Source organism: Strix aluco, chromosome 8, assembly GCF_031877795.1.
Source record: "Strix aluco isolate bStrAlu1 chromosome 8, bStrAlu1.hap1, whole genome shotgun sequence".
NCBI classification, from domain to species: domain Eukaryota; kingdom Metazoa; phylum Chordata; class Aves; order Strigiformes; family Strigidae; genus Strix; species Strix aluco.
This window is the reverse complement of record NC_133938.1, coordinates 6,184,074-6,202,169: the sequence shown is the minus strand read 5'-3', so window position 1 is coordinate 6,202,169 and position 18,096 is coordinate 6,184,074. Positions and strand designations below refer to the sequence as shown.

At 59.0% G+C, this 18,096-nt stretch overlaps 1 protein-coding gene across 8 annotated transcripts; it reads left to right on the top strand.

Moving 5' to 3' along the window:
* Nucleotides 1-573: 573 nt before the first annotated feature.
* Nucleotides 574-17,965, top strand: ACOT11 (acyl-CoA thioesterase 11). Of its 8 annotated transcripts, none has more exons than XM_074831954.1 (18): nucleotides 692-803; nucleotides 5,241-5,316; nucleotides 6,808-7,006; nucleotides 7,913-7,982; nucleotides 9,988-10,038; nucleotides 11,272-11,332; nucleotides 11,579-11,680; nucleotides 12,143-12,278; nucleotides 12,557-12,716; nucleotides 13,075-13,194; nucleotides 13,292-13,436; nucleotides 14,375-14,430; nucleotides 14,558-14,624; nucleotides 14,693-14,776; nucleotides 14,888-15,021; nucleotides 15,370-15,501; nucleotides 15,578-15,704; nucleotides 15,808-17,965. In XM_074831954.1, the coding sequence occupies exons 1-18, from the start codon at nucleotides 781-783 to the stop codon at nucleotides 15,961-15,963; spliced, it is 1,899 nt and encodes a 632-aa protein (XP_074688055.1). In that variant the 5' UTR covers nucleotides 692-780; the 3' UTR covers nucleotides 15,964-17,965. The 8 variants fall into 8 exon arrangements, with proteins under 8 accessions (XP_074688058.1, XP_074688055.1, XP_074688056.1 ...); XM_074831951.1 differs by lacking the exon at nucleotides 692-803 and adding an exon at nucleotides 4,554-4,956 and having other exon boundaries at nucleotides 12,560-12,716; XM_074831950.1 differs by lacking the exon at nucleotides 692-803 and adding an exon at nucleotides 4,557-4,956.
* Nucleotides 17,966-18,096: the final 131 nt, after the last annotated feature.

Here is an 18,096-nt window from a genome sequence, read left to right as displayed (position 1 = left end):
CCCATCTCCCCCAAGCCCAATAGGCTGTATCGTTAATGTGGTGACACAGCAATTTGCATTTTATTTCCTTGTTATTTAAAAAAAAAAAAGGGCTTTATTATAAGCCCTGTTAGAGATACTTCAAAGGCAGAAGGGTCAGGCAGCGGCTGCGCAAATTGGAGCGGCTCTGGAGAAGTTTGTGGAAGCTTTCCTGGCCGGCAAGCCTGGTGTGAGTGCCTGCGGCTCTGCAGAAAAACCAAATATTTTCAGGCAGGTTTACCTAGGGGGGGAAGAACCCAGTGCCGACGCAGTGCTGTCGGTACTGAGTGGGCTGGGGGAGCAGCCGGGGACACCCGTGCCCCTCGCTGGGGTGATGGGGGGAGAAGAGGGGGTGATGCGTGGGGCTGGGGAGGGGACTCAGGACTCCATCTCAGGGGCTGCTCGCTGGGGAGAGGTGGAAGGAAACCGGCAGCACCCTGCTCCGCAGAGCTGCTGGCAGTGTGCCGGTGCCTCCTGCTGCGCTCCCCAGCTCTGCCCGGCACATTCTCTCTCCCAACGGAGCATCCAGAGCAAACCTCCCGAGCGCCGGCCATTTTCCAGGCAAGAGCAGATTTGCCAAGTGCTACCTTAAGAAAAGTTATGCGTGACTATATTTAAGGAAGCGGGAGGGGGTGTGTGCTGGCCTTGTCCCAGGGCCCTGCGCCAGCCCTGGCCTCGTCGCCCGCGCCCGGTGCCGGCCGCGCGTGCAGGTGTCCGGACGCTTCTCCTCCGAGCCAGCCGTCGTCTCGCCACCACCCGCAAATGCTCAGCTTCTTCTGGCTGAGGTGAGGGCCGAGGGGGGCTGGGGATGATGGGGACAAGGAGGGGGAACCCTGGGGCTGGGTGAGCAAGAGCCAGCGTCCAACGCTGTTACGGAGACTTCCACGCCCGGCAGTGGAGCGATGGCTTGCCCTGGCTTGTGTCAGTGCTGGGCGGCTCTGCCGGGGGGGGAGGATGTGGAGTGAAAGCCCCTCGTGCCCCCCCTGCTCGCTCAGATGATGCCCTCTTGCCCTTGGGTTTTGCAGCGAGCGGTGCCGCAGCTCCGTGGTGGTCAGCACCAGTGGCTCACCAAGGGGGATGTGGCACCCTCCGGCTGCAATGGGGAGAGCGGGTGGGAGTCAACAACATCAACCCTCCCCCAGGTCTTTCTGGGTGTGCCAGGAGGGATGCTGGGGGGGATTTGGCTTGAATCAGCCTGTTTTCACTTAAAAGTGGTGGCAGATATTCGGGAAGCGTGGGCACAGGATGGCTGGGAATGCTGGTGTTGTGGGGAGGGCAGAGGGATGCGCCGGGGCTGGCTGGGACAGCGTGGGTGGCCGGGCGGGGTGGGTGGCACAATGCCATGGTCATCTCCACCCTGGTGGTCTCAACTAAGGTGGTCTCGACTGTGGTGATCACCACAGTTGAGATCACCGGGGTGGAGACCACTGCACCATCATGGTGTCCACCTTGGTGGTCTCCACCCCGGTGGTCTCAACCGTGGTGGCCACCACAGTCAAGACCACCACAGCTAAGATCACCAGGGTGGAGACCACTGCACCATCATGGTCTCCACTGTGGTGGTCTCAACCGTGGTGGTCTTGACCGCGGCGATCTCCACTATGGTGGTCTCCAACTTGGTGGTCTCGACTGTGGCGGTCTTGATGCTACGGCAGCCTCCTCCCCGGGAGAGCCGTGGGTGGGAGGCCAGAGGTGCCTGGGCTGGGCGATGCAGTTGGGTGTCCTCATGCTTGTGAATTTTGGCCCTGGTGGTGTTTGCAGCCGTAACGGGGTGACGCGTGCCTTTGCTCTTCCCGTGGACTGGAGGCAGCAGTGCCAGGGGACCTTTGTCCCCTGGGATGCTCCCTGGGAGGACTTTGCCTCCATGCCGGCAAACAGGCACCAGCCTTCCCAGGAGCCTCCCGGGAGCTGCAGAGAGCGGCGCGACAGGGGCATGGATGGGGCTGGGGGCTGCGGGCACGGCCAGAGCTGGGGATGCTTCACCCAGTGTTGAGCCGAGCAGTGGAGAGGACATGAGGGGGCTGGAGGGGTCCCCGCTGCGCTCATCCTGAGCGAAGGTCTCCCATGGGTGCTGGATGTAAAACCATCAGCCCCCCCTGCTGCTTTTGGCCTTCGGTTTGCACTTTCCTGGCCCCACGCCTTGCTTTGCTCCATGAAACCCTAGAGAAACCATGACGTGTGGTCCCAAAAATACCACTCACAGGGTGCCCTGGTGTTTCTTCTGGGCCGGCCGCCCTCCTGGGGTCCTGCCGAGACCTGCCACAGGGAGCTGCCGCATTCCTCACCGTGCCGTGACCTGGCAATTCTGTCCCTCTCGTCCTGGTGGGGCCACCACCCTGAAGCCCCTGCAAAGGAGCCGGCACCCTGCACCCAAGCAAGTGCTGCGGGTCTCATCCTGGGGACCCCGCTCCATCCCAGTGGGCATGGGGTGATGGAGCTGAGCTGTGCTGGGCATCTCCACCACCACTCGCTGGTGGGGGTCCCGCTGGAGGGGACATCTCCCCTTGCACAAAACCTGCCTGTCCTATCCCTGGGAGCACTGGGGCTTTGCTGCTGCTGGCAGTGGGACAGAGCGGCCGGCTCTCGGGGGAAGGAGAGCCCTCACTGCCCTGTCGAGACGGCAGAATTTCCCAAAGTAGGTCAGGTTAATTTTTTAACGCGTGCAGATTTGCTTGTTACCATGGATATTGCTCAATTATACACCAATAATCCCCCATGAGAACTTCATTGTCACCGCTTTCCTCCCCCCCATCTCCCTCCTTTTTTCTTTAAATATTCCCAGGGAGTATGTGCCGGGAGGCTGGGATGGGGGTAGGAAACCAGAGCCAGGAGAGGGAAAATGAGGATTAGGCATTTGGGAGGCAGTGGTGCAGTGGTGGGAGAGCTCTGAAGGGCAGGCAGGGGTGGCTTGAGGCAAGGAGCTGCCCCACTCTGCCCAGAGCCCCCCCAGCCCAGCACCTGGGACCCCCATCCTGGCCTCACCCTTGTCCCTCCTTCCCATGCGCTGCTTGAGGGTGGCTAAACACCCCGCTTCCCGTGGGCTCAAGGATTTGGGGGAACGCCCGCTCTCCTGCGTTCCTGCCTGGAATAGTCCCGGGGGCTGCAGGACCCAAGCGGGTTTTGTGACAGAGGTTCCCCCAGGCTGGTGGTCCCCTGGTGATTTCTCAAGAGGCCAGCACCCAATTTGGCAGCAGAGACCATTCCCTGGAGCTTGTGGGTGCTTCAGTGCTGCAGGACACCCCCCTGCCAGGATGTAAGAGAACGGCGGGGTGCCGTGGCATCCCTATTCCCCAGTATTTGTGGAGCTGTTGGGGTGTCTCCCCCTCTGTGCCACCCCCCCAGTTTGCTCTGTGGGCTCCTTATGCCTTCAGCAGTGCAGGAAGCGAGCGTGGCAGGAGGCAAGAAAAATATTCTGCCGGAAGGGTTTTTTTTCTAATGCAAACTTTTTTTTTTTTTTTTTGTGTGTGGGTAGAAGTGGGTCACTCAAGGGGTGACAGAGTAAGAGCATCATCGCCTGGGTACTGCATCCTGTTGCCATGGTGACCCAAGGGCTGCATCAGTCAACAGCTTTAAAAATGTGACAGTTGAGTGAGGCTGGAGATTTTAATGAGGACAGACACTTGCTCGCTTAGTTTCAGTAACCGAATACTCTATAAATACCCACCAGCTGAATGGTTCCGGGTCTCTGGAGCACGTTTACGACACACGGCCGGGGCTCTCCCCTTCTCTGGGCAGAGTCCTGAGCTCCAGGGTGGGAGCGTGGGCTGGGGCCGGCTCAGAAATAGTTGGGGGGGATGGATGTGAGGCAGACGGCTCTCTTTATTTCTCCCCTCTTGCTAACCCAACCCAGGGGACAATGTGACATGATTGCAGAGCCAGCAGCAGGTTTCGGTTTCCGTGGTATGGCCTGAACAATGTGTCCTCCGGCATTGGCTGCTGCGGCCGTGGGGTGAGACGGGGCTACCCCGAGCCACCGCTGCTGCCTTGTGCCTTCAATAAAGCAAAACTGGGGAGCAAACCCAGCTTGCTAAACAGGAGAGTAACTCTTGCACTGGGCTCTTGCAGGGGTGGATGAGCCATAAGCAAGCTCCCAAGCCTCCATAGCAAGCCTGGAGAAGTCGCGGGGCTGGGGGAAGCAAAGCCCGGTGCTGCTGAAGCAGGGGTGGGAGGCTTTGGAAGGCTCAGTGGTGCCACTTGCATCCATCAGTACTCTGAGCACCCTCATTTCGTACTGACCACAATGAGTGCACGCCGTGTGATGCCCCAAGGTCAGTTCCTGTGAAGGGCTGATGAGGCAAATCTGCAGCTTCCACTTTTTTGACCCTGTGCCAAAATCGGTCAGTCCCACACCTTGGGGAAGGAGCTGCCACCTCTGGCAGCCTGGCTGGACCCACGCAGGGGTGGGATTTTTGCTGAGACAGCTGAGGGCACGTCAAGGTCCTGTCCATGTTGTGTTTAAAAGCAAACTGTAAATATAAAGCGTCTTCCACTTGTTTTTGCTGCAGCTCCCATGCTGCCTTTCCTTGCAATGCCACCACTGTGTCCAGCCGGGACCCGGTCGCAGTGTGTGTGGCCGGGGGGCCCGCGGGCACCCAAGGGCACATGATGCCCTTGGGGGATGCCAGGGCTTCACAGGCAGAGGGGCCAGCGCAGGGCACAGCGGCGTTGCCGGCAACAGGCACTTTCTATTTGCTGCCCCTGGTACCACCCGTGTGCAGCGTGAGTCCTGTCTGCTGCCAAAAATACCCTCCTGGCTGTCTTGTGACCACGGCGGTGTCATCGTGCTGGCCGGGGGAGCTTCAAGAAACAGCCCTCTGTCACATGTAGCAACATGGAAAGTATTGACACAGCGTCACCGACCGAGGGATGGGCCACAGCACCGCGCCCTGGGCTCGGTCCAGCACCCCAGGATAGCTGGGACTCTTTCCATCACAGCCGGTGAGTGCTGACCCCCGAGGAATGGCAAGGGCGAGCCCCCGGTCTGCCCTTCTCCGTTTGGGAACCAGCAGCCCCCCCCCGATAGGTGCTGGCGAGGGGCTGGTGGCATGGGGAGGGACATCAGCGTGGGGCACAGGGACAGGGTGTGACAACCCACCCCGCAGACGGCTCCGTGGCACCCACCACACACGCTGCCTTGTCCCCGCCGGGGAACAGCCACAGGCATCCTCCATCCCCAGCTCTGCCGATCCTGGTGTAACCGGAGCCACTCTTCTCCTTTCCAGGTGTCTCTTAAAAATGGTCAAGGAGAATATTGTAGTCCCTGAAGAGATCTTGAGCTTCTGTTGCAATGGCCTCCAGGTACCCCCCGTGCCGTGCAACTAACCCCGGGGCTCCCCGTCGTGCCGGCGGCTACTAACCAGGGCCACCCCGTGCCGGGAGCCGCACCAACTCCCATTGCATCTGCTCCCCAGGTGTTCCCCATCAGCATCCCCGGTCTCTTGCTGGCCTGTGGGGTGCTGGCTTTTTCCTTAAAATTTAGAAACAACAAGCACCGGGAAAAGGACCGGCGGGAGCTCTGGTCAGGCTGGCTGCTCGCTCTGCAGCAGGCAGCTTTGGAGCTCTTTGCATTACTGGCTTGTACCCCAGAGCCTGCTGGCTTCCCAAAATAGCTCTGTGGTACTTGTGTAGGCACCTCGGCACGCTGGGAAACAGCCCGGGAGGTTCATAAAGGGGTTTGGAGCCCGCTGGAGGTGCTCTGGCAGCTGGGGCTGCGGATTGGGGGGGCCCCTTGCCGTAGGCTTGACTTGCCACGTTCGCCGCTGTCTCTGCTAAGCCGAGGTTTGTGCCGTTCCTGGGATGTCGTGTACCAGTAGCTATGGAAACAGAGGTTAGACCCGCTAGAGAAAAATGCTATTCTGAGAGGCGGTGAGCTCAGGGTAGTCGGGAAAGCTTCATTTTCAGCATAAACCCATCTTTAAAAGAAACCGGGCAACGCAAAGGGCAAAGAAGCTGCTGCAACGGGGCTCTCGCAGCAAGTGCTGTAAACGGGAGCCACAGCGGGAGCAGAAAGCGGAAGGAAGGGCTATAACGAAGCCCAGACGGCTCCTCGTGTCTCCTCAATTACTCACCGGGCTAACTGAGTTCACCCCTTGTGTAACACGGCTCGCTTGACATCTAATCAGCTATTTTTCTTGCCGTCACTGTCACAATGCCAGCCACTCTCTCCCAAGCCGCCTCCCGCCGGGGCGACAGGCAGGAGCAGCTCAGTGCCCAGCAAACTGCAAACCCAACGAGGAACGTATTTGACTGCGCAAACAACCCCAAGCTGAGGATACTTCCCCCCTCCCCTGCTTGTACCAGACAGGAAAAACTGCTTTCGGTGTTTCCTTTGGCAAAGGGGATGTTGGTGGAAGGTGTGGAGCACTGCTGTGTGCCCAGCCCCGGGCACAAGCCCTGAGAGCACAAATCCACCCTTTGCCGTGGCACCCGAAAAATGAAGCTGTCGGGGGGAGCAAACTTCCTTCCCAGAGAATTGATTGACTTTGGGAGGGGCTTCTCAAGGTTTTTGGGAGGAAGCGGCTGGTTTGGGGCTTCTCCACTGCCCTGGTGGCAATAAACAGCCTGGAAACCTGTAGTGATCACCCACGGAGCTCTTTTTAGAGGGATTTTTTGCCTTTTGGCTGCAGGCATCATGTCTTTGGCGACAGACTGGGTGGGTTTTGGTGGTGCCTGGGGCCGTGCAGGGCTGGGGGTCCAGCTGGCTCTGCGTGGGGAGGGGGCTGCGTGGGTCACTGTCTTTGCGGCGGATTTTCCTCCCATTTGGGTAAATGGAGCTCTTGTCCTCCGCAGGGCTCAACCTCTCTGCCGCGTGCCCAGGAGCCAGGGGAGCAGGAGGAGGCTCCGGGGGCCATGACGAGTCCCTCGCCCACCCGCAACCCCACCGAGGTGCAGATGAGCCAGCTGGTTCTGCCCTGCCACACCAACCACCGCGGTGAGCTCAGCACCGGCCAGCTGCTCAAGTGGATCGACACGGCCGCCTGCCTCTCCGGTAAGCCATCCTCTCCCACCGGAGCCATCGTCCCACTGGGATGGGAGAGGAAGGACCTGGCGGAGTCCCCGGCAGCCAGCTCGTCGGCAGCATGCCCGGCGGTCCAGCGCCGTCCCTCAGAGCTGATGCCAGCTGGGGACCCGCGTCATGCCATTTTGCTGAGTAATTAGAGAGCAAACAAGAGCAGGACGAGAGGGGGAGGAGATGTGCGCTGCAGCATGCTGGCTTGCTCAGGGACAGATCAAAATCAACGCCTGCTTCTTCCCAAACGTTGCCCTTTCCCTTGCCTGGTGTGCAGGGCATGGCAAGACCGGGCTGGTGATGTCCTCAACATCCCAGCAGCAGCCGGGGAGCTCTGCCAGACGGGACTGAGCTCCTCCACTCAGGGAGAAGCGATGGAGCTCGCCAGATCAGCCACCCTACCAAGCACACTGCAGGTTGCTGAGGTTATGGCAAGAAAATGGGTGTAATTTTGCAGTTTGATGAGGTTCCCAGGGCAATTATGCAGTTTGAGGTTCCCAGAGTCCCAAGGGAAAGCCAGAAGAGCAAGACGGCTTTAAAATATTTGCTGCGTGTGGAGAGATGATATCGACTGCCTGCACATCCCCACAGCGGCTGAAAGCATCCAGGGAAGGCAAACAGCAGGGCAGCATGCCTCCTAGCTACAACACACCCTCCAAACCCTTAAAACATCTTCAAACCCACACTGCTACGGGGGGAGAAACCACAAACCCCACTCTTGTCCCCTGCAAACATGGCAGGCGGCCGTGAGCAGGGAAAGAGACACCAGCCAGGGTTTCACTGGTGTCATCAGCCCCGAGGCCGTGGGGCAGAGGAGCGCGTGTGCCCCTTGCATGCTCAGCGTGTTGCTGCAGGTTGCTGATGCAGTTTGTTTTTCCTTTCCAGCCGAGAGACATGCCGGCTGCCCGTGCGTCACGGCTTCCATGGACGATATCTATTTTGAGCATACCATTAGGTAAATACGCCGCCCTCCAGCCAGGCATGCGCGGGGGAGGCAGATGGGGTTTTTTTCCCTGTCTGCTGGGTGCAATGTGGACAGGGGGGCTGGAGCTGGGACAGGGAGCAGCGTGTTTGGGAGGGGAAGGAGATGCGGTGGCAGTGTCAGGCTCACAGGGCAGCCAGGGATTGAGGCTCCAGCTCTGCCATGGGGCAGCGGGCCAGCTGTCTGCTCTGATTTATCCGCTGACTGGTCGCCTGGGGAGCTCCTGCTGGGATGGCTTCCCGGTATTTCCCCCAATCCCAGCTCCTCCCTGGCTTTGTTCAAGAAACACTCTGACTTAGTGCTCTGGAAAACTTAAATCTTGCAAATCGTGCCTCTGTAGGAGCCGTGTGGGTGGCTGGTGTGCGGCGGAGCTCACCCACCCACCGGGTGCTGGAGGGGAGTGGGACCTCCTTGGGCATCGCTTTGTGAGATGCACCAGGCTGAGCTTTGCCTGGCCAAAATCCCCTCCCAAGCGTGTCCCGGCATCCCCCCGGGCACTGCCCCTGCAGAGGTGCCCACCCCGATGCGCACAGCCCCTGGACCACCGCGTTGCAGGGGACAACATAAGCACTCCTACCAGGTGTAGGTCTTACAAGCCCAAGGTGGTCTCCTCCCTTACCCCCACAGCAAGCCCACCCGCCTTTACTCATGTCTCAGAGCCCCCATACCCCTCCATGCAGGGGGATGCACATCTGCTCACCCCCCGGGTACCATCTCAGGGGGCTCGGCGGGTGTTTTGGCACAGGGTTTTGGTGCACCTACAAAGGTGCCCACAGAGCCCGATGGCAGAGGTGCCAGAGTGCTGGCAGAGGGGTTTTTGGCATCCCCGTCCCCTGGGGACATGCTGGGCAAAGGCTGGCCCTGCCGAGCAAGCTGTGCAGTATAGAATCCATGCTGCCTAGCAGCCCACAGGATCACAGAATCATCTAGGTTGGAAAAGACCTTGAAGATCACCTAGTCCAACCATTAACCTAACATCGCTCACTGTGGCAGAGACCAGTGTGAGCACCCAGGGCTGGCATTGGGGTCCCAGGCTGTCGACTGATTTGTTTGGTGCCGGGAAGTCTGACTCGCTCTTGGGTGTCACCGTCCTCCCCAGGAAACGTTAAACTCCCACTTTCTTCATCTCACATCAGATGTCGCGGTGCTGGTGGGTCAGCAAACCACTGGCAGAGGCTGGGGTGCCCATCGGTGGCACCATCGGGGTCGATGCCCTGCACCCAGAGGGCTCAGCAGGTGCCATGCCTGGCACTTCACAGCTCCGGGGGACCTTTGCCCAGGAAGGTTTTCCCCGTGGGTTTCAGGAGTGGGAGGACAGACCTGATCCCCGCTCCAGAGTGTTAAATCAAGCCCTGAGAGGCATTCACCCCTCCTTGGGGGTGAGCTGGGCACTGCTCCAAGGGGTCAGGGAATTTGTGTTGCTCCTGGCTCAGATCCTGCTTGTTGTGGTCCAGCTTAATGCTCCGAGCGAGGGGCCTGGCAGGGATTTCCCACAGAGCTGTTTGAAGGCAGAGGAGCTTTGGCGTCTGCTCTCCTCCTTGCCTGGCTGTTTGTGCTTTCTGCCACTCTCCCACTGCGAGGGAGAGACCCCCTTGGGCAGGGAAGGGCTGTGGGTGCTGGGGAGGACACAGAGGAGACCCCAAAACATCCCTGATGCAAAAACTCACCGACTGGGCATTGGATGCTCCCCATCCCTCAGCCCTGCCATGTAGAAGTGCAGCCTCCTGGGAGGATTTCACGTGGGTTCGTGTGGCTTTTATGGCACCGGCTTGTGCCAGTTGATAAGGAGAGAGAGGATAAAGCATTTTTGGGGCTGTAATATAGAGATCCAGGGTTGCCAGTGCCCCTGCCCAGACCCCAGCCTTTGCATGCCCCTCACTGCAAACCCAGCTGGAGCATCCGTGCTCCAGCCTTACCATGCCACCGCTTTGTTCATCTTTAACCCTCTCCCCCATCTTGCTTTTTCTTTTTGCCCCAGCCAGCCGTATATAAACCCTCCTGGGCAGCGGGACGGGAAGAGCAGTGTCTGGTATGGATGTTTGCAGCCCTAGAGCAGCCGGCCTAACGCAGCGCTGCCGTGAGTTGGGAGCGTTAACCCCACTGACGCAGCACGGCCTGGGAGGTGCACGGAGGCTGCTCACGTAACCCCGCTAACATTTTGGCACCCTGCGGTGGGTGTACGGTTGCCTCTGGCCCAGGGTCTGTGCTGAGGGACAGCCAGAGGCACCGTCCCAGCCTGGTGCCACCCCTGCTCCAGCCAGAGCCAACGTGCAAAGCGTGTTGAGTAGCTGAGATGATTATGATCATTTAAAGACAGAAGTCGTGTGTGGGGGCAAGGGGGAAGTTGTGGTGCTGAAGCACACACTGACTCTTCTTCACTTCTGGTTTTGAGTCCGCTGTGGCGCAGACCTGTGGTGGTGGTTATAGGGTTTGTTTTTCCACTGAGTTTTCTAGCATTGGTCTCTTTTAGGGAATGAGGAATATTCCTGATTTAATTTGGTAAAGACCCTGTTTGTTGTTGGTGTTGCCAATAAGCTGCCTTTGCTCATTTGGTTGGTACCAGTCTGGACTAGGTTAGGCTGCAGAGCTGAAGCTGTTTGTGTGTTTACTCTGAAGCCTACTGAAGGCACAGAGGAGAGCTCCTGGACTCTGCAAGCAGCAGCTTGCTGCCAGCATATTTTTCATGTGAGAGATGGTGCAAAATGTCCCTGGCCAGATGCTGCCTCCTGCCATCTCCCAGTACGCCACGGCGTCTGTTGCTGGGAGGCCCTGGAGAGGAGGAGGGACAGGAGCAGTCGAGGTGCCTGCACTTCGGGGCTGCTGCTGCTGCCAGCTGAGGGCCTGTGGGGAGGCCCCATGGGTGCCCCCGTTGTGCAGGACAGCGCATGCGAGACTGGAGGAGCCGTTTGCTCTGGCAGAAGCGTGCATGTGTGCATGGCGGGGGTGCCAAGCAAACCTCAGGCACCTCTGCACCCCTCAGGTGTCCCAGCAGCTCCCCAAAACTGGGGATCCATTTGCATGCAGCTGCTTGGGGGTGACATCTCACTGCTGGGCTGGACACCCATGGGCTCCCACGGCTGGCGGTGGCTGTCCCCATGTCCTGCCAGCCATCCCAGCATGTCCCCACTGTCCCAGGCAGCCGCTACCGTAACACTGCAACAGCTCGGCGTGGAGACGCTCGGTGCCAGCGTGTGTGCTGCACAACCCTGGGCCCTCACCCCCTGATAACCCCCATGTGCTTTCTCCTCTTTCTGCTTTTCAGCGTTGGGCAAGTTGTCAACATCAAAGCCAAAGTGAACCGAGCCTTTAACTCCAGCATGGAGGTTGGTGTGGACCCTCTGGCTTCACCCCCTGCCCCTGCCCCTATCCCCCTCGCCGGGCGCCTGTTCCCACCAGCCACATGTGCCCCTTCACTGTGGCCAAACACGAAATCCCCAAATCCTCCCGCGGTTCCCAGCTTTGATCCCACATGCGGGATCCCACACGCTGGGTCTGGCTGGGGGTGCTTGGTGGGATGTGGGTCCCCCGGGAGCAGAGCCGTCTCTCAGGGGTGCTGTGCCCTCTCCCAGGTGGGCATCCAGGTGAGCTACGAAGACCTGTGCAGCGGGAAGCACTGCAGCATCTGCAAGGCTTATGCCACCTTCGTGGCGCAGGGCCCCTCCGGCAGCAAGGTGAGCGGTGGCTGGTGGCTGTGGGGTCTCGGTTGGCCCCTGCACAGAGACAGCAAGGAAATGGCCTCTCTGGGGAGAGCCGGGCTGGGCTGGGCCTGGCTTTCCACCACGGCACGTGCCATTGCTACGTGGCTATCTGCACATGATTGGGTTGGTGATCCCTTACCTCGTGTGTGTGGGGTGCTGGGGCTCTTGCCCCTCTCTGAGCATAGAGGGCACCTGCCTGCTGCTGCTGTCCCCTCCTCTGTGCTGTGTGACAGCTCCCAGAGGATCCCTACCCGGCTATAGGAGCCGTTTGCCCTCTGGTCTCTCTGCAAGCCATAATATAACCCAGGAGGAGCGTGTCTGGCTCTGACACACATACGGTGGGACGTACGGTGCTATAGGAGCACGTGCCGGTGCCCGACGGAGCCCTGCCTTCTCCCGCAGCGGGACTGCACCCTGCCCGTGTCCCCTTTGCAGGTGAAGCTTAAGCCGCTGGCCCCGCAGACGGAGGAGGAGAAGATAGAGCACAGCATCGCTGCCGAGCGCCGCCGCATGCGGCTGGTCCACAAGGACACCCTCAAGGACCTCCTCACCCGCAGCCCCCGCGAAACCGGTACCGTGTCCTACAGCCTCAAAATAGCCCCGACACCCACTGCCGACAACCTCCTTCCTTGGTGGGATGCTGGGAGGGGGGTTAAGAGTGGTTTGGGGATGCCCTGGCCACAGAGCGGGGGATCAGCCCTACCATCCTGCACCCCCAAGCCGGGAGGTGTGGGAGGGTTGATGCAGTGGGAGGGCGGCCGTGGGGAGCGGAGCTGAGGGCTGGTGGGATGCCAGCAGCGGGGGTCCCACCAGACAGCCGGCATGCTGAACCCCCTCCTCCCCCCACAGCAGAGCTGGAGACGCGGGACGGCAGCGCAGCTGTGCCGGCGGAGAAGACGCGGGTGGAGAGCGTGGAGCTGGTGCTGCCCCCCCACGCCAACCATCAGGGCAACACCTTTGGCGGGCAGATCATGGCCTGGATGGAGAACGTGGCCACCATCGCAGCCAGGTGACCCGACAGGGATTTGGGGGGGGGATGACAGCGTGTCTGGAAGGGACACACAGCCAGAGCAGCGTCTGGCTGGGTCAGGCCACAGCCAGGTTATAAGGACCCTCCAAAGGGATGGTCCCCAACACACCACCCCTCCGTACAGGGAGTCCCGCGGGGACATGGTGCTGGAGGACCCCAGGGAAGGGTTCACACTCACCACAGTCTGCTTATTGTCGCTTCTCATGGCTGGTTTTGGTGGTTGAAATCCAGGGGTGACATTTGTTGGGGCCTCCTCAGCTCTGGCTGTGTTGGGAGGGCGTGTGGGGCTGCTGGGGCATGGGGCCATGGCCGGGGAGGTAACACCTGCCCCCCGCAGCCGGCTGTGCCATGCCCACCCCACGCTGCGGGCCATCGAGATGTTCCACTTTCGGGGACCATCGCAAGTCGGGGACCGCCTGGTGCTCAAAGCCATCGTCAACAACGCCTTCAAAAACAGGTGGGTGCTGGTGACGGGGGGTCCCCATCCCACTCTCATCCCACCCTCCCGGCAGCTCTCCGCACCCTCACCAACCTTTTTCTCTGCCCCCCCGCAGCATGGAGGTGGGGGTCTGCGCCGAGGCATACGGCCAGGAGATGTCCGTCAGCCGAAGGCACATCAACAGTGCCTTCATGACCTTCGTGGTGCTGGACCAGGAGGGCCAGCCCCGCAACCTGCCAATGGTGGCACCCGAGCCGGGGGTAAGGATGGGCAGGGCTGGCTTCTCCCCACTGCGGTGGCATGAGACCCTCAGGAATCCCGCTTAGCCCCGAAAGGCTCTCAGATTCGTGGCAAAATAAATGCAGTTTTATGATGATGGAAATGGAATTGCTTGCTAGCAAGTGAATTAAATTGATTGCTCAGTATAACTAATAATAAAATAAACCACTTGCCCGTGCAGAGATGGAGACGTATTAGCCATGCAAGGCTTAACAGAATATTGCCTGCAAGTTTGAGCTCATCTTTTCTATAATTTAGGGGAAAGAATGCAAACTCCTTAGGTTGTTTTTACCTTTCAAAGCACCCTGATCCATAATTTGCTCGGATCCAAATATTTAAGAAAATCTGCCACACGAGCACAGCAGCAAAGCAAACACCCGTTCATCTTGGGGTACATCGTAGCGTGAGCGAGCGACAGCATTGCCTTCCCCTTGGCTGATCCATTCCTGACTACCTGATTTTTTTGATGCCTTAAAACTAGGACTCTTCTCCCACCCTGCAGGAGAGCATCTCATGGCTGGAGTCAGGCTCCCTGAAACCGCTTCTCTGCCTGCTTTAAAGCACTGCGCTATTGCTTTCTTTGAAATAAGTTGCTTTTTTTGGGTTTTTATTTCCCAGGAGCGGACATTTGCATGTGCTAGGGGATGCAATTTGTGTTTCAGTGGCTGTTTGCAGCTCTGCAGCCGCAGTGAGGGTTTTTTCCTAATGTGCCAGTGCCCGTTGCTTGATCACAGCGCGTGGCAGCGATGCTGAAATAGTTCACGGTTAATCACTAACCACCACTGCCAGCCAGGGCAGCAGCCGGTGAGCGCAGGGGCTTTTCACTGCTGAACGTTTTGCTCGCTCCCAAAAAGATATCTGTTTGGGTTTCTATTCCCTCCTTTTCCTATTAACTTAATGTGCTTTTCCTGTTTACCAGGATGGAGAGAGGAGGTACAGAGAAGCTAGCGCTAGGAAAAAAATTCGGCTGGACCGGTGAGCAGAAAAAACAAGTGGGATGTGGGGATGGAGGAGGGAGGAGAAGGGGGCTTGGCACTGCGGTACAGGGGCAGTCTGTGAGTGGTTTGTGTCCCCCCATAAGGAAATTGTTCCTTCCCTGCAGAAAATACGTTGTCTCCTGCAAACAGACCGAGGTGCCGCTCTCCGTGCCCTGGGACCAAAGCAACAAGGTAAGGTGCTGCCCCACGGGGAGCCTCCTGCCCCCCTTCCTGCCCCTAACGTGCTGCCCTTGCCCCAGGTTTATCTGAGCTACAACAATGTCTCTGCGCTGAAAACGCTCATAGCCAAAGCGAACTGGGCCCTCGCCAGAGAAAAGGAAAAGGTACTAAATCCTGCCCTGGCTCCCTGAGCTGCTTCTCGTCCCCAAAGCATGGGCAACCTGGGGGCTCAGTGGTGGTGAGTGTGTCCCAGCCTGCACCCTGTGCTCCCCAAGGTGCGGATGTACACGCTGGAGGAGGACAAGTTCCTCTCCTTCCGCATTGAGATGTCGGTGCGCATCGCTGCCAGCCGAGCCTTCTCCCTGCTCTCTGACCTGCGGCGCCGGCACGAGTGGGACAGGCACTACGCGTGAGTGCTGCGGCGCTTTCCGGGGGCACCCGGCCCTTTCCAAAACCCACATCCTTCAATGTAAGGCTCCTTGCTTTGGGCTTTTCTTGGGAGCAAGTGTTTCACCTTGGAGCCATGATTGCTCCTAGAGACCTTTCATCACGCATCCCTGTCCCCGGGGGTGCTGGCTCTGTCTGTGCTGATGGCTGCACTTTGCTGCAGAAAACATCCATTTTGGGTCCCTCAAAATACTTTGGGTACAGCGGCGGGCTGCAAATGCTCCCCCCACCCCAGCATGGTCCCTTGCCCATCTGCCCTGCGGCCAGTCTCTGTCTCTCCTGGTACGACCGGTCCCCTCTCGCCTCGCAGGAGCGCGGAGCTCGTCCAGCAAGTAGATGACGACGACATGATCTACCACGTGGTGAGCCAGACACTCAGCCACGAGAACAAGCCACAGGACTTTGTCATCCTGGCGTCGCGACGAAAACCGTGCAGCAAGGGGTAACCCACCCCGTCCCCGACCCCCTGCTCCCTGCCGGCCGGGCTGTGCCGGCTCACCGGGCTCTCTCCTCCCCAGGGACCCCTACGTGGTGGCCTTTCGGTCGGTGACGCTGCCCACCCACCCTGCCAGCACCGGCTTCACGAGGGGGGAAACGCTCTGCTCCGGTTTCTGCATTTGGCCAGAGTCGGAGGAGATGAGCAAGGTGGGATGCTGCGGCCGTGCTGTGGGGCCGCGCCGCCCTCACCCCATCGGGGAGGCTCCCCCATCCCCACGTGCCTCTACTAACCATCTCCTGTGCCTCGCAGGTGGCTTACTACAACCAGGCTACGCCGGGGTACCTCAACTACGTCACCACCAACGTGGCGGGACTGTCCTCCAACTTCTGTGCCACCTTCGAAGCCTGCGAGAAGTTCCTGCTGAAGAACAAGGAGGACCTGATCGTGCGGCTGCAGGACCTCTAGAGCTGCGGCACCCCTGCGGACAGACGGACAGACAGATGAGGGGGCACCTTGGTGGTGGTGGAAGGGGACATGGGGTGGTGGCACCCAGACCCTGCCTCCCTGGAGGGCTTTGGCCCGAGCGAGGTCCCAAGGGCTGGGGTGGAGGGGCATCCCTGTACTGCCTCACCCCCCGCACTGATGTGTCATGTCTTTTCTTCTTCCTTTTATTTAGAAATTTTATAAGCTGATGTACAGGACTTGGTTTTCTAGTTCACTTAACGCTACTTGAATCTTTATATGATCCAAAGTCTTCCTAACACAGGTTTTTTTTTTCTTTTTTTTACTATTTCTTTATGGGGGAAACTGGTTCCCTTTGAGGCAGCAAAGGGAGAGAGGGGTCAGTGATGTGGGGAGGGTTCCGTATCCCTCACTGGTGCAGGGGTGGCCGGTGGAGCATCCCACTACCCCCGCAGCTGCCTGGTGCTGCTCCTCTTCCCGGGCAGGGCTGGCAAACAGCCCCTGCTCCCACCGGGCTGAAATCCTACCCCGTGGGGCTGTGGAAGGAGTGGCAATAAAAGCGCATTAAAAGGAAAAATAGGTGCTCCAGGGGTTCACTGTGCAGCTGCCTGGCTGGTGAGCATGGAGTGGGGGTCCTACACCCACAGCACACCCCAGGGAGGTGCCATTTCTCTGGACGAGGAGGGGGGACGGGGCTGCTCAGGGTCACTTGCCCCAAGGGCTCAGGCGGACGCCGGGGTCCTCTGAGGCAGGACTGTGCGCTGCAGGAAGCGGGGTGTCAGCCAATGCTCCATGCAAGTGGCTTTTGGGGACTGCCCGGAGGCATTGCCACCACGGCAGGGGCAGCACGGGCTGGTGCAGACCCGGGGGTGCACCAACACCTTGAGATGTAAACCCCAAACTGCCGCAGGAGCACTGAAAAAGCAAAAAAAAAAAAAAAAAAAAAAAAGACAAAGCCAAACCTCGTTTTCCTAAGTCTAAGCAAGGCTGCTGAGGACATGGGGAGTAGGTGCAGGCAGACGCTGAAACCTAAAGCCTCAAAGGCTTTGAAACCCATCCCTAATTGACCTGAGCGAGCTGCTTTGATGGCAGCACGGAGCTGTTTCACACATGTCCGCAGCAGCGGAGGATGGGGTTAGGACCACTGCAAAGACCTTGCTGCCAAACTGCTTCTCCCTGAGATGCTCTGGGAAAGCCACCGAAATGCCGCACGGGTGACCGTGGCAGTGCTGCTCATCGCTCACACCCCAGGGGACGTCTGCCCTCAGCCACAGGCCAGCTGAGAGCCACCTCCAGGGCTTTCCTGGGTTACAAGCACCAGAGGTTTTCTGATGGCACTGAGGTTTCTGAAAGGCTTCCTGCCTGCTGGGAAGGCAACAAGCCCCGGGAGCCCTTGGGCAGGCAGCAGGTTTAATGTGCCTTTGCTAGCAGAGCCCCTGAGCACTTAACCCCGAGCAAGGGTTATTGCAGAGCTTAACCAAGAGCTGGTGATGCCGTGCTCGGGGTAAAATGAGGCCCTGGGGTACCAGAAATGAGCACAGGGTCTTTTCCAGGCACCTCAGGGTGTCTCCTCCTGCTTTGTAACACCCAGTCCCTAGAAAGGTGCTTTGCCACCCAAACTCCCCACCTGGTTTATAAAGAGGAGCCGCCTCTCCCATGGGTGCTGGCCAGTGGCTCCCACCCCTGGAGCTGGCTGTGGCCATAAGCTCCTAATCTCTGCCCTGTCTCCGATCATAAACATCTCTGTGCAAGGCCTGGCATGGCGCTGCCCCAACCTCCCCTTGCTCCACCATCACTACAAGATAAAGCTGTCTCAAGCTGAACATGGTACAAAACATTCAATTTTTATAGAGCCTTCTTATCTCCTGAAACTCGGAGCAATCCTCCCTTTTTATCACTGGGATGCGAGCAATCCTTTCTACTTATCGTTAGAAATTGCTGCTGCTTGATTAAGTGCAGGGAATGATGTATTTGCCTGAACATTAAACTTTAACTGACCTCCCCATCTCTTTAAGTATTGCGATTTTTCCCGCTGTGAGGCCACGGTCAGCCCCTTGCCCTGGCCTGGCTGGGTCCCCAGGGGTGCAGGGTGAGGGAGCGACGTGGGCACAGGGGGAAATGGATGGGAGCACAAGA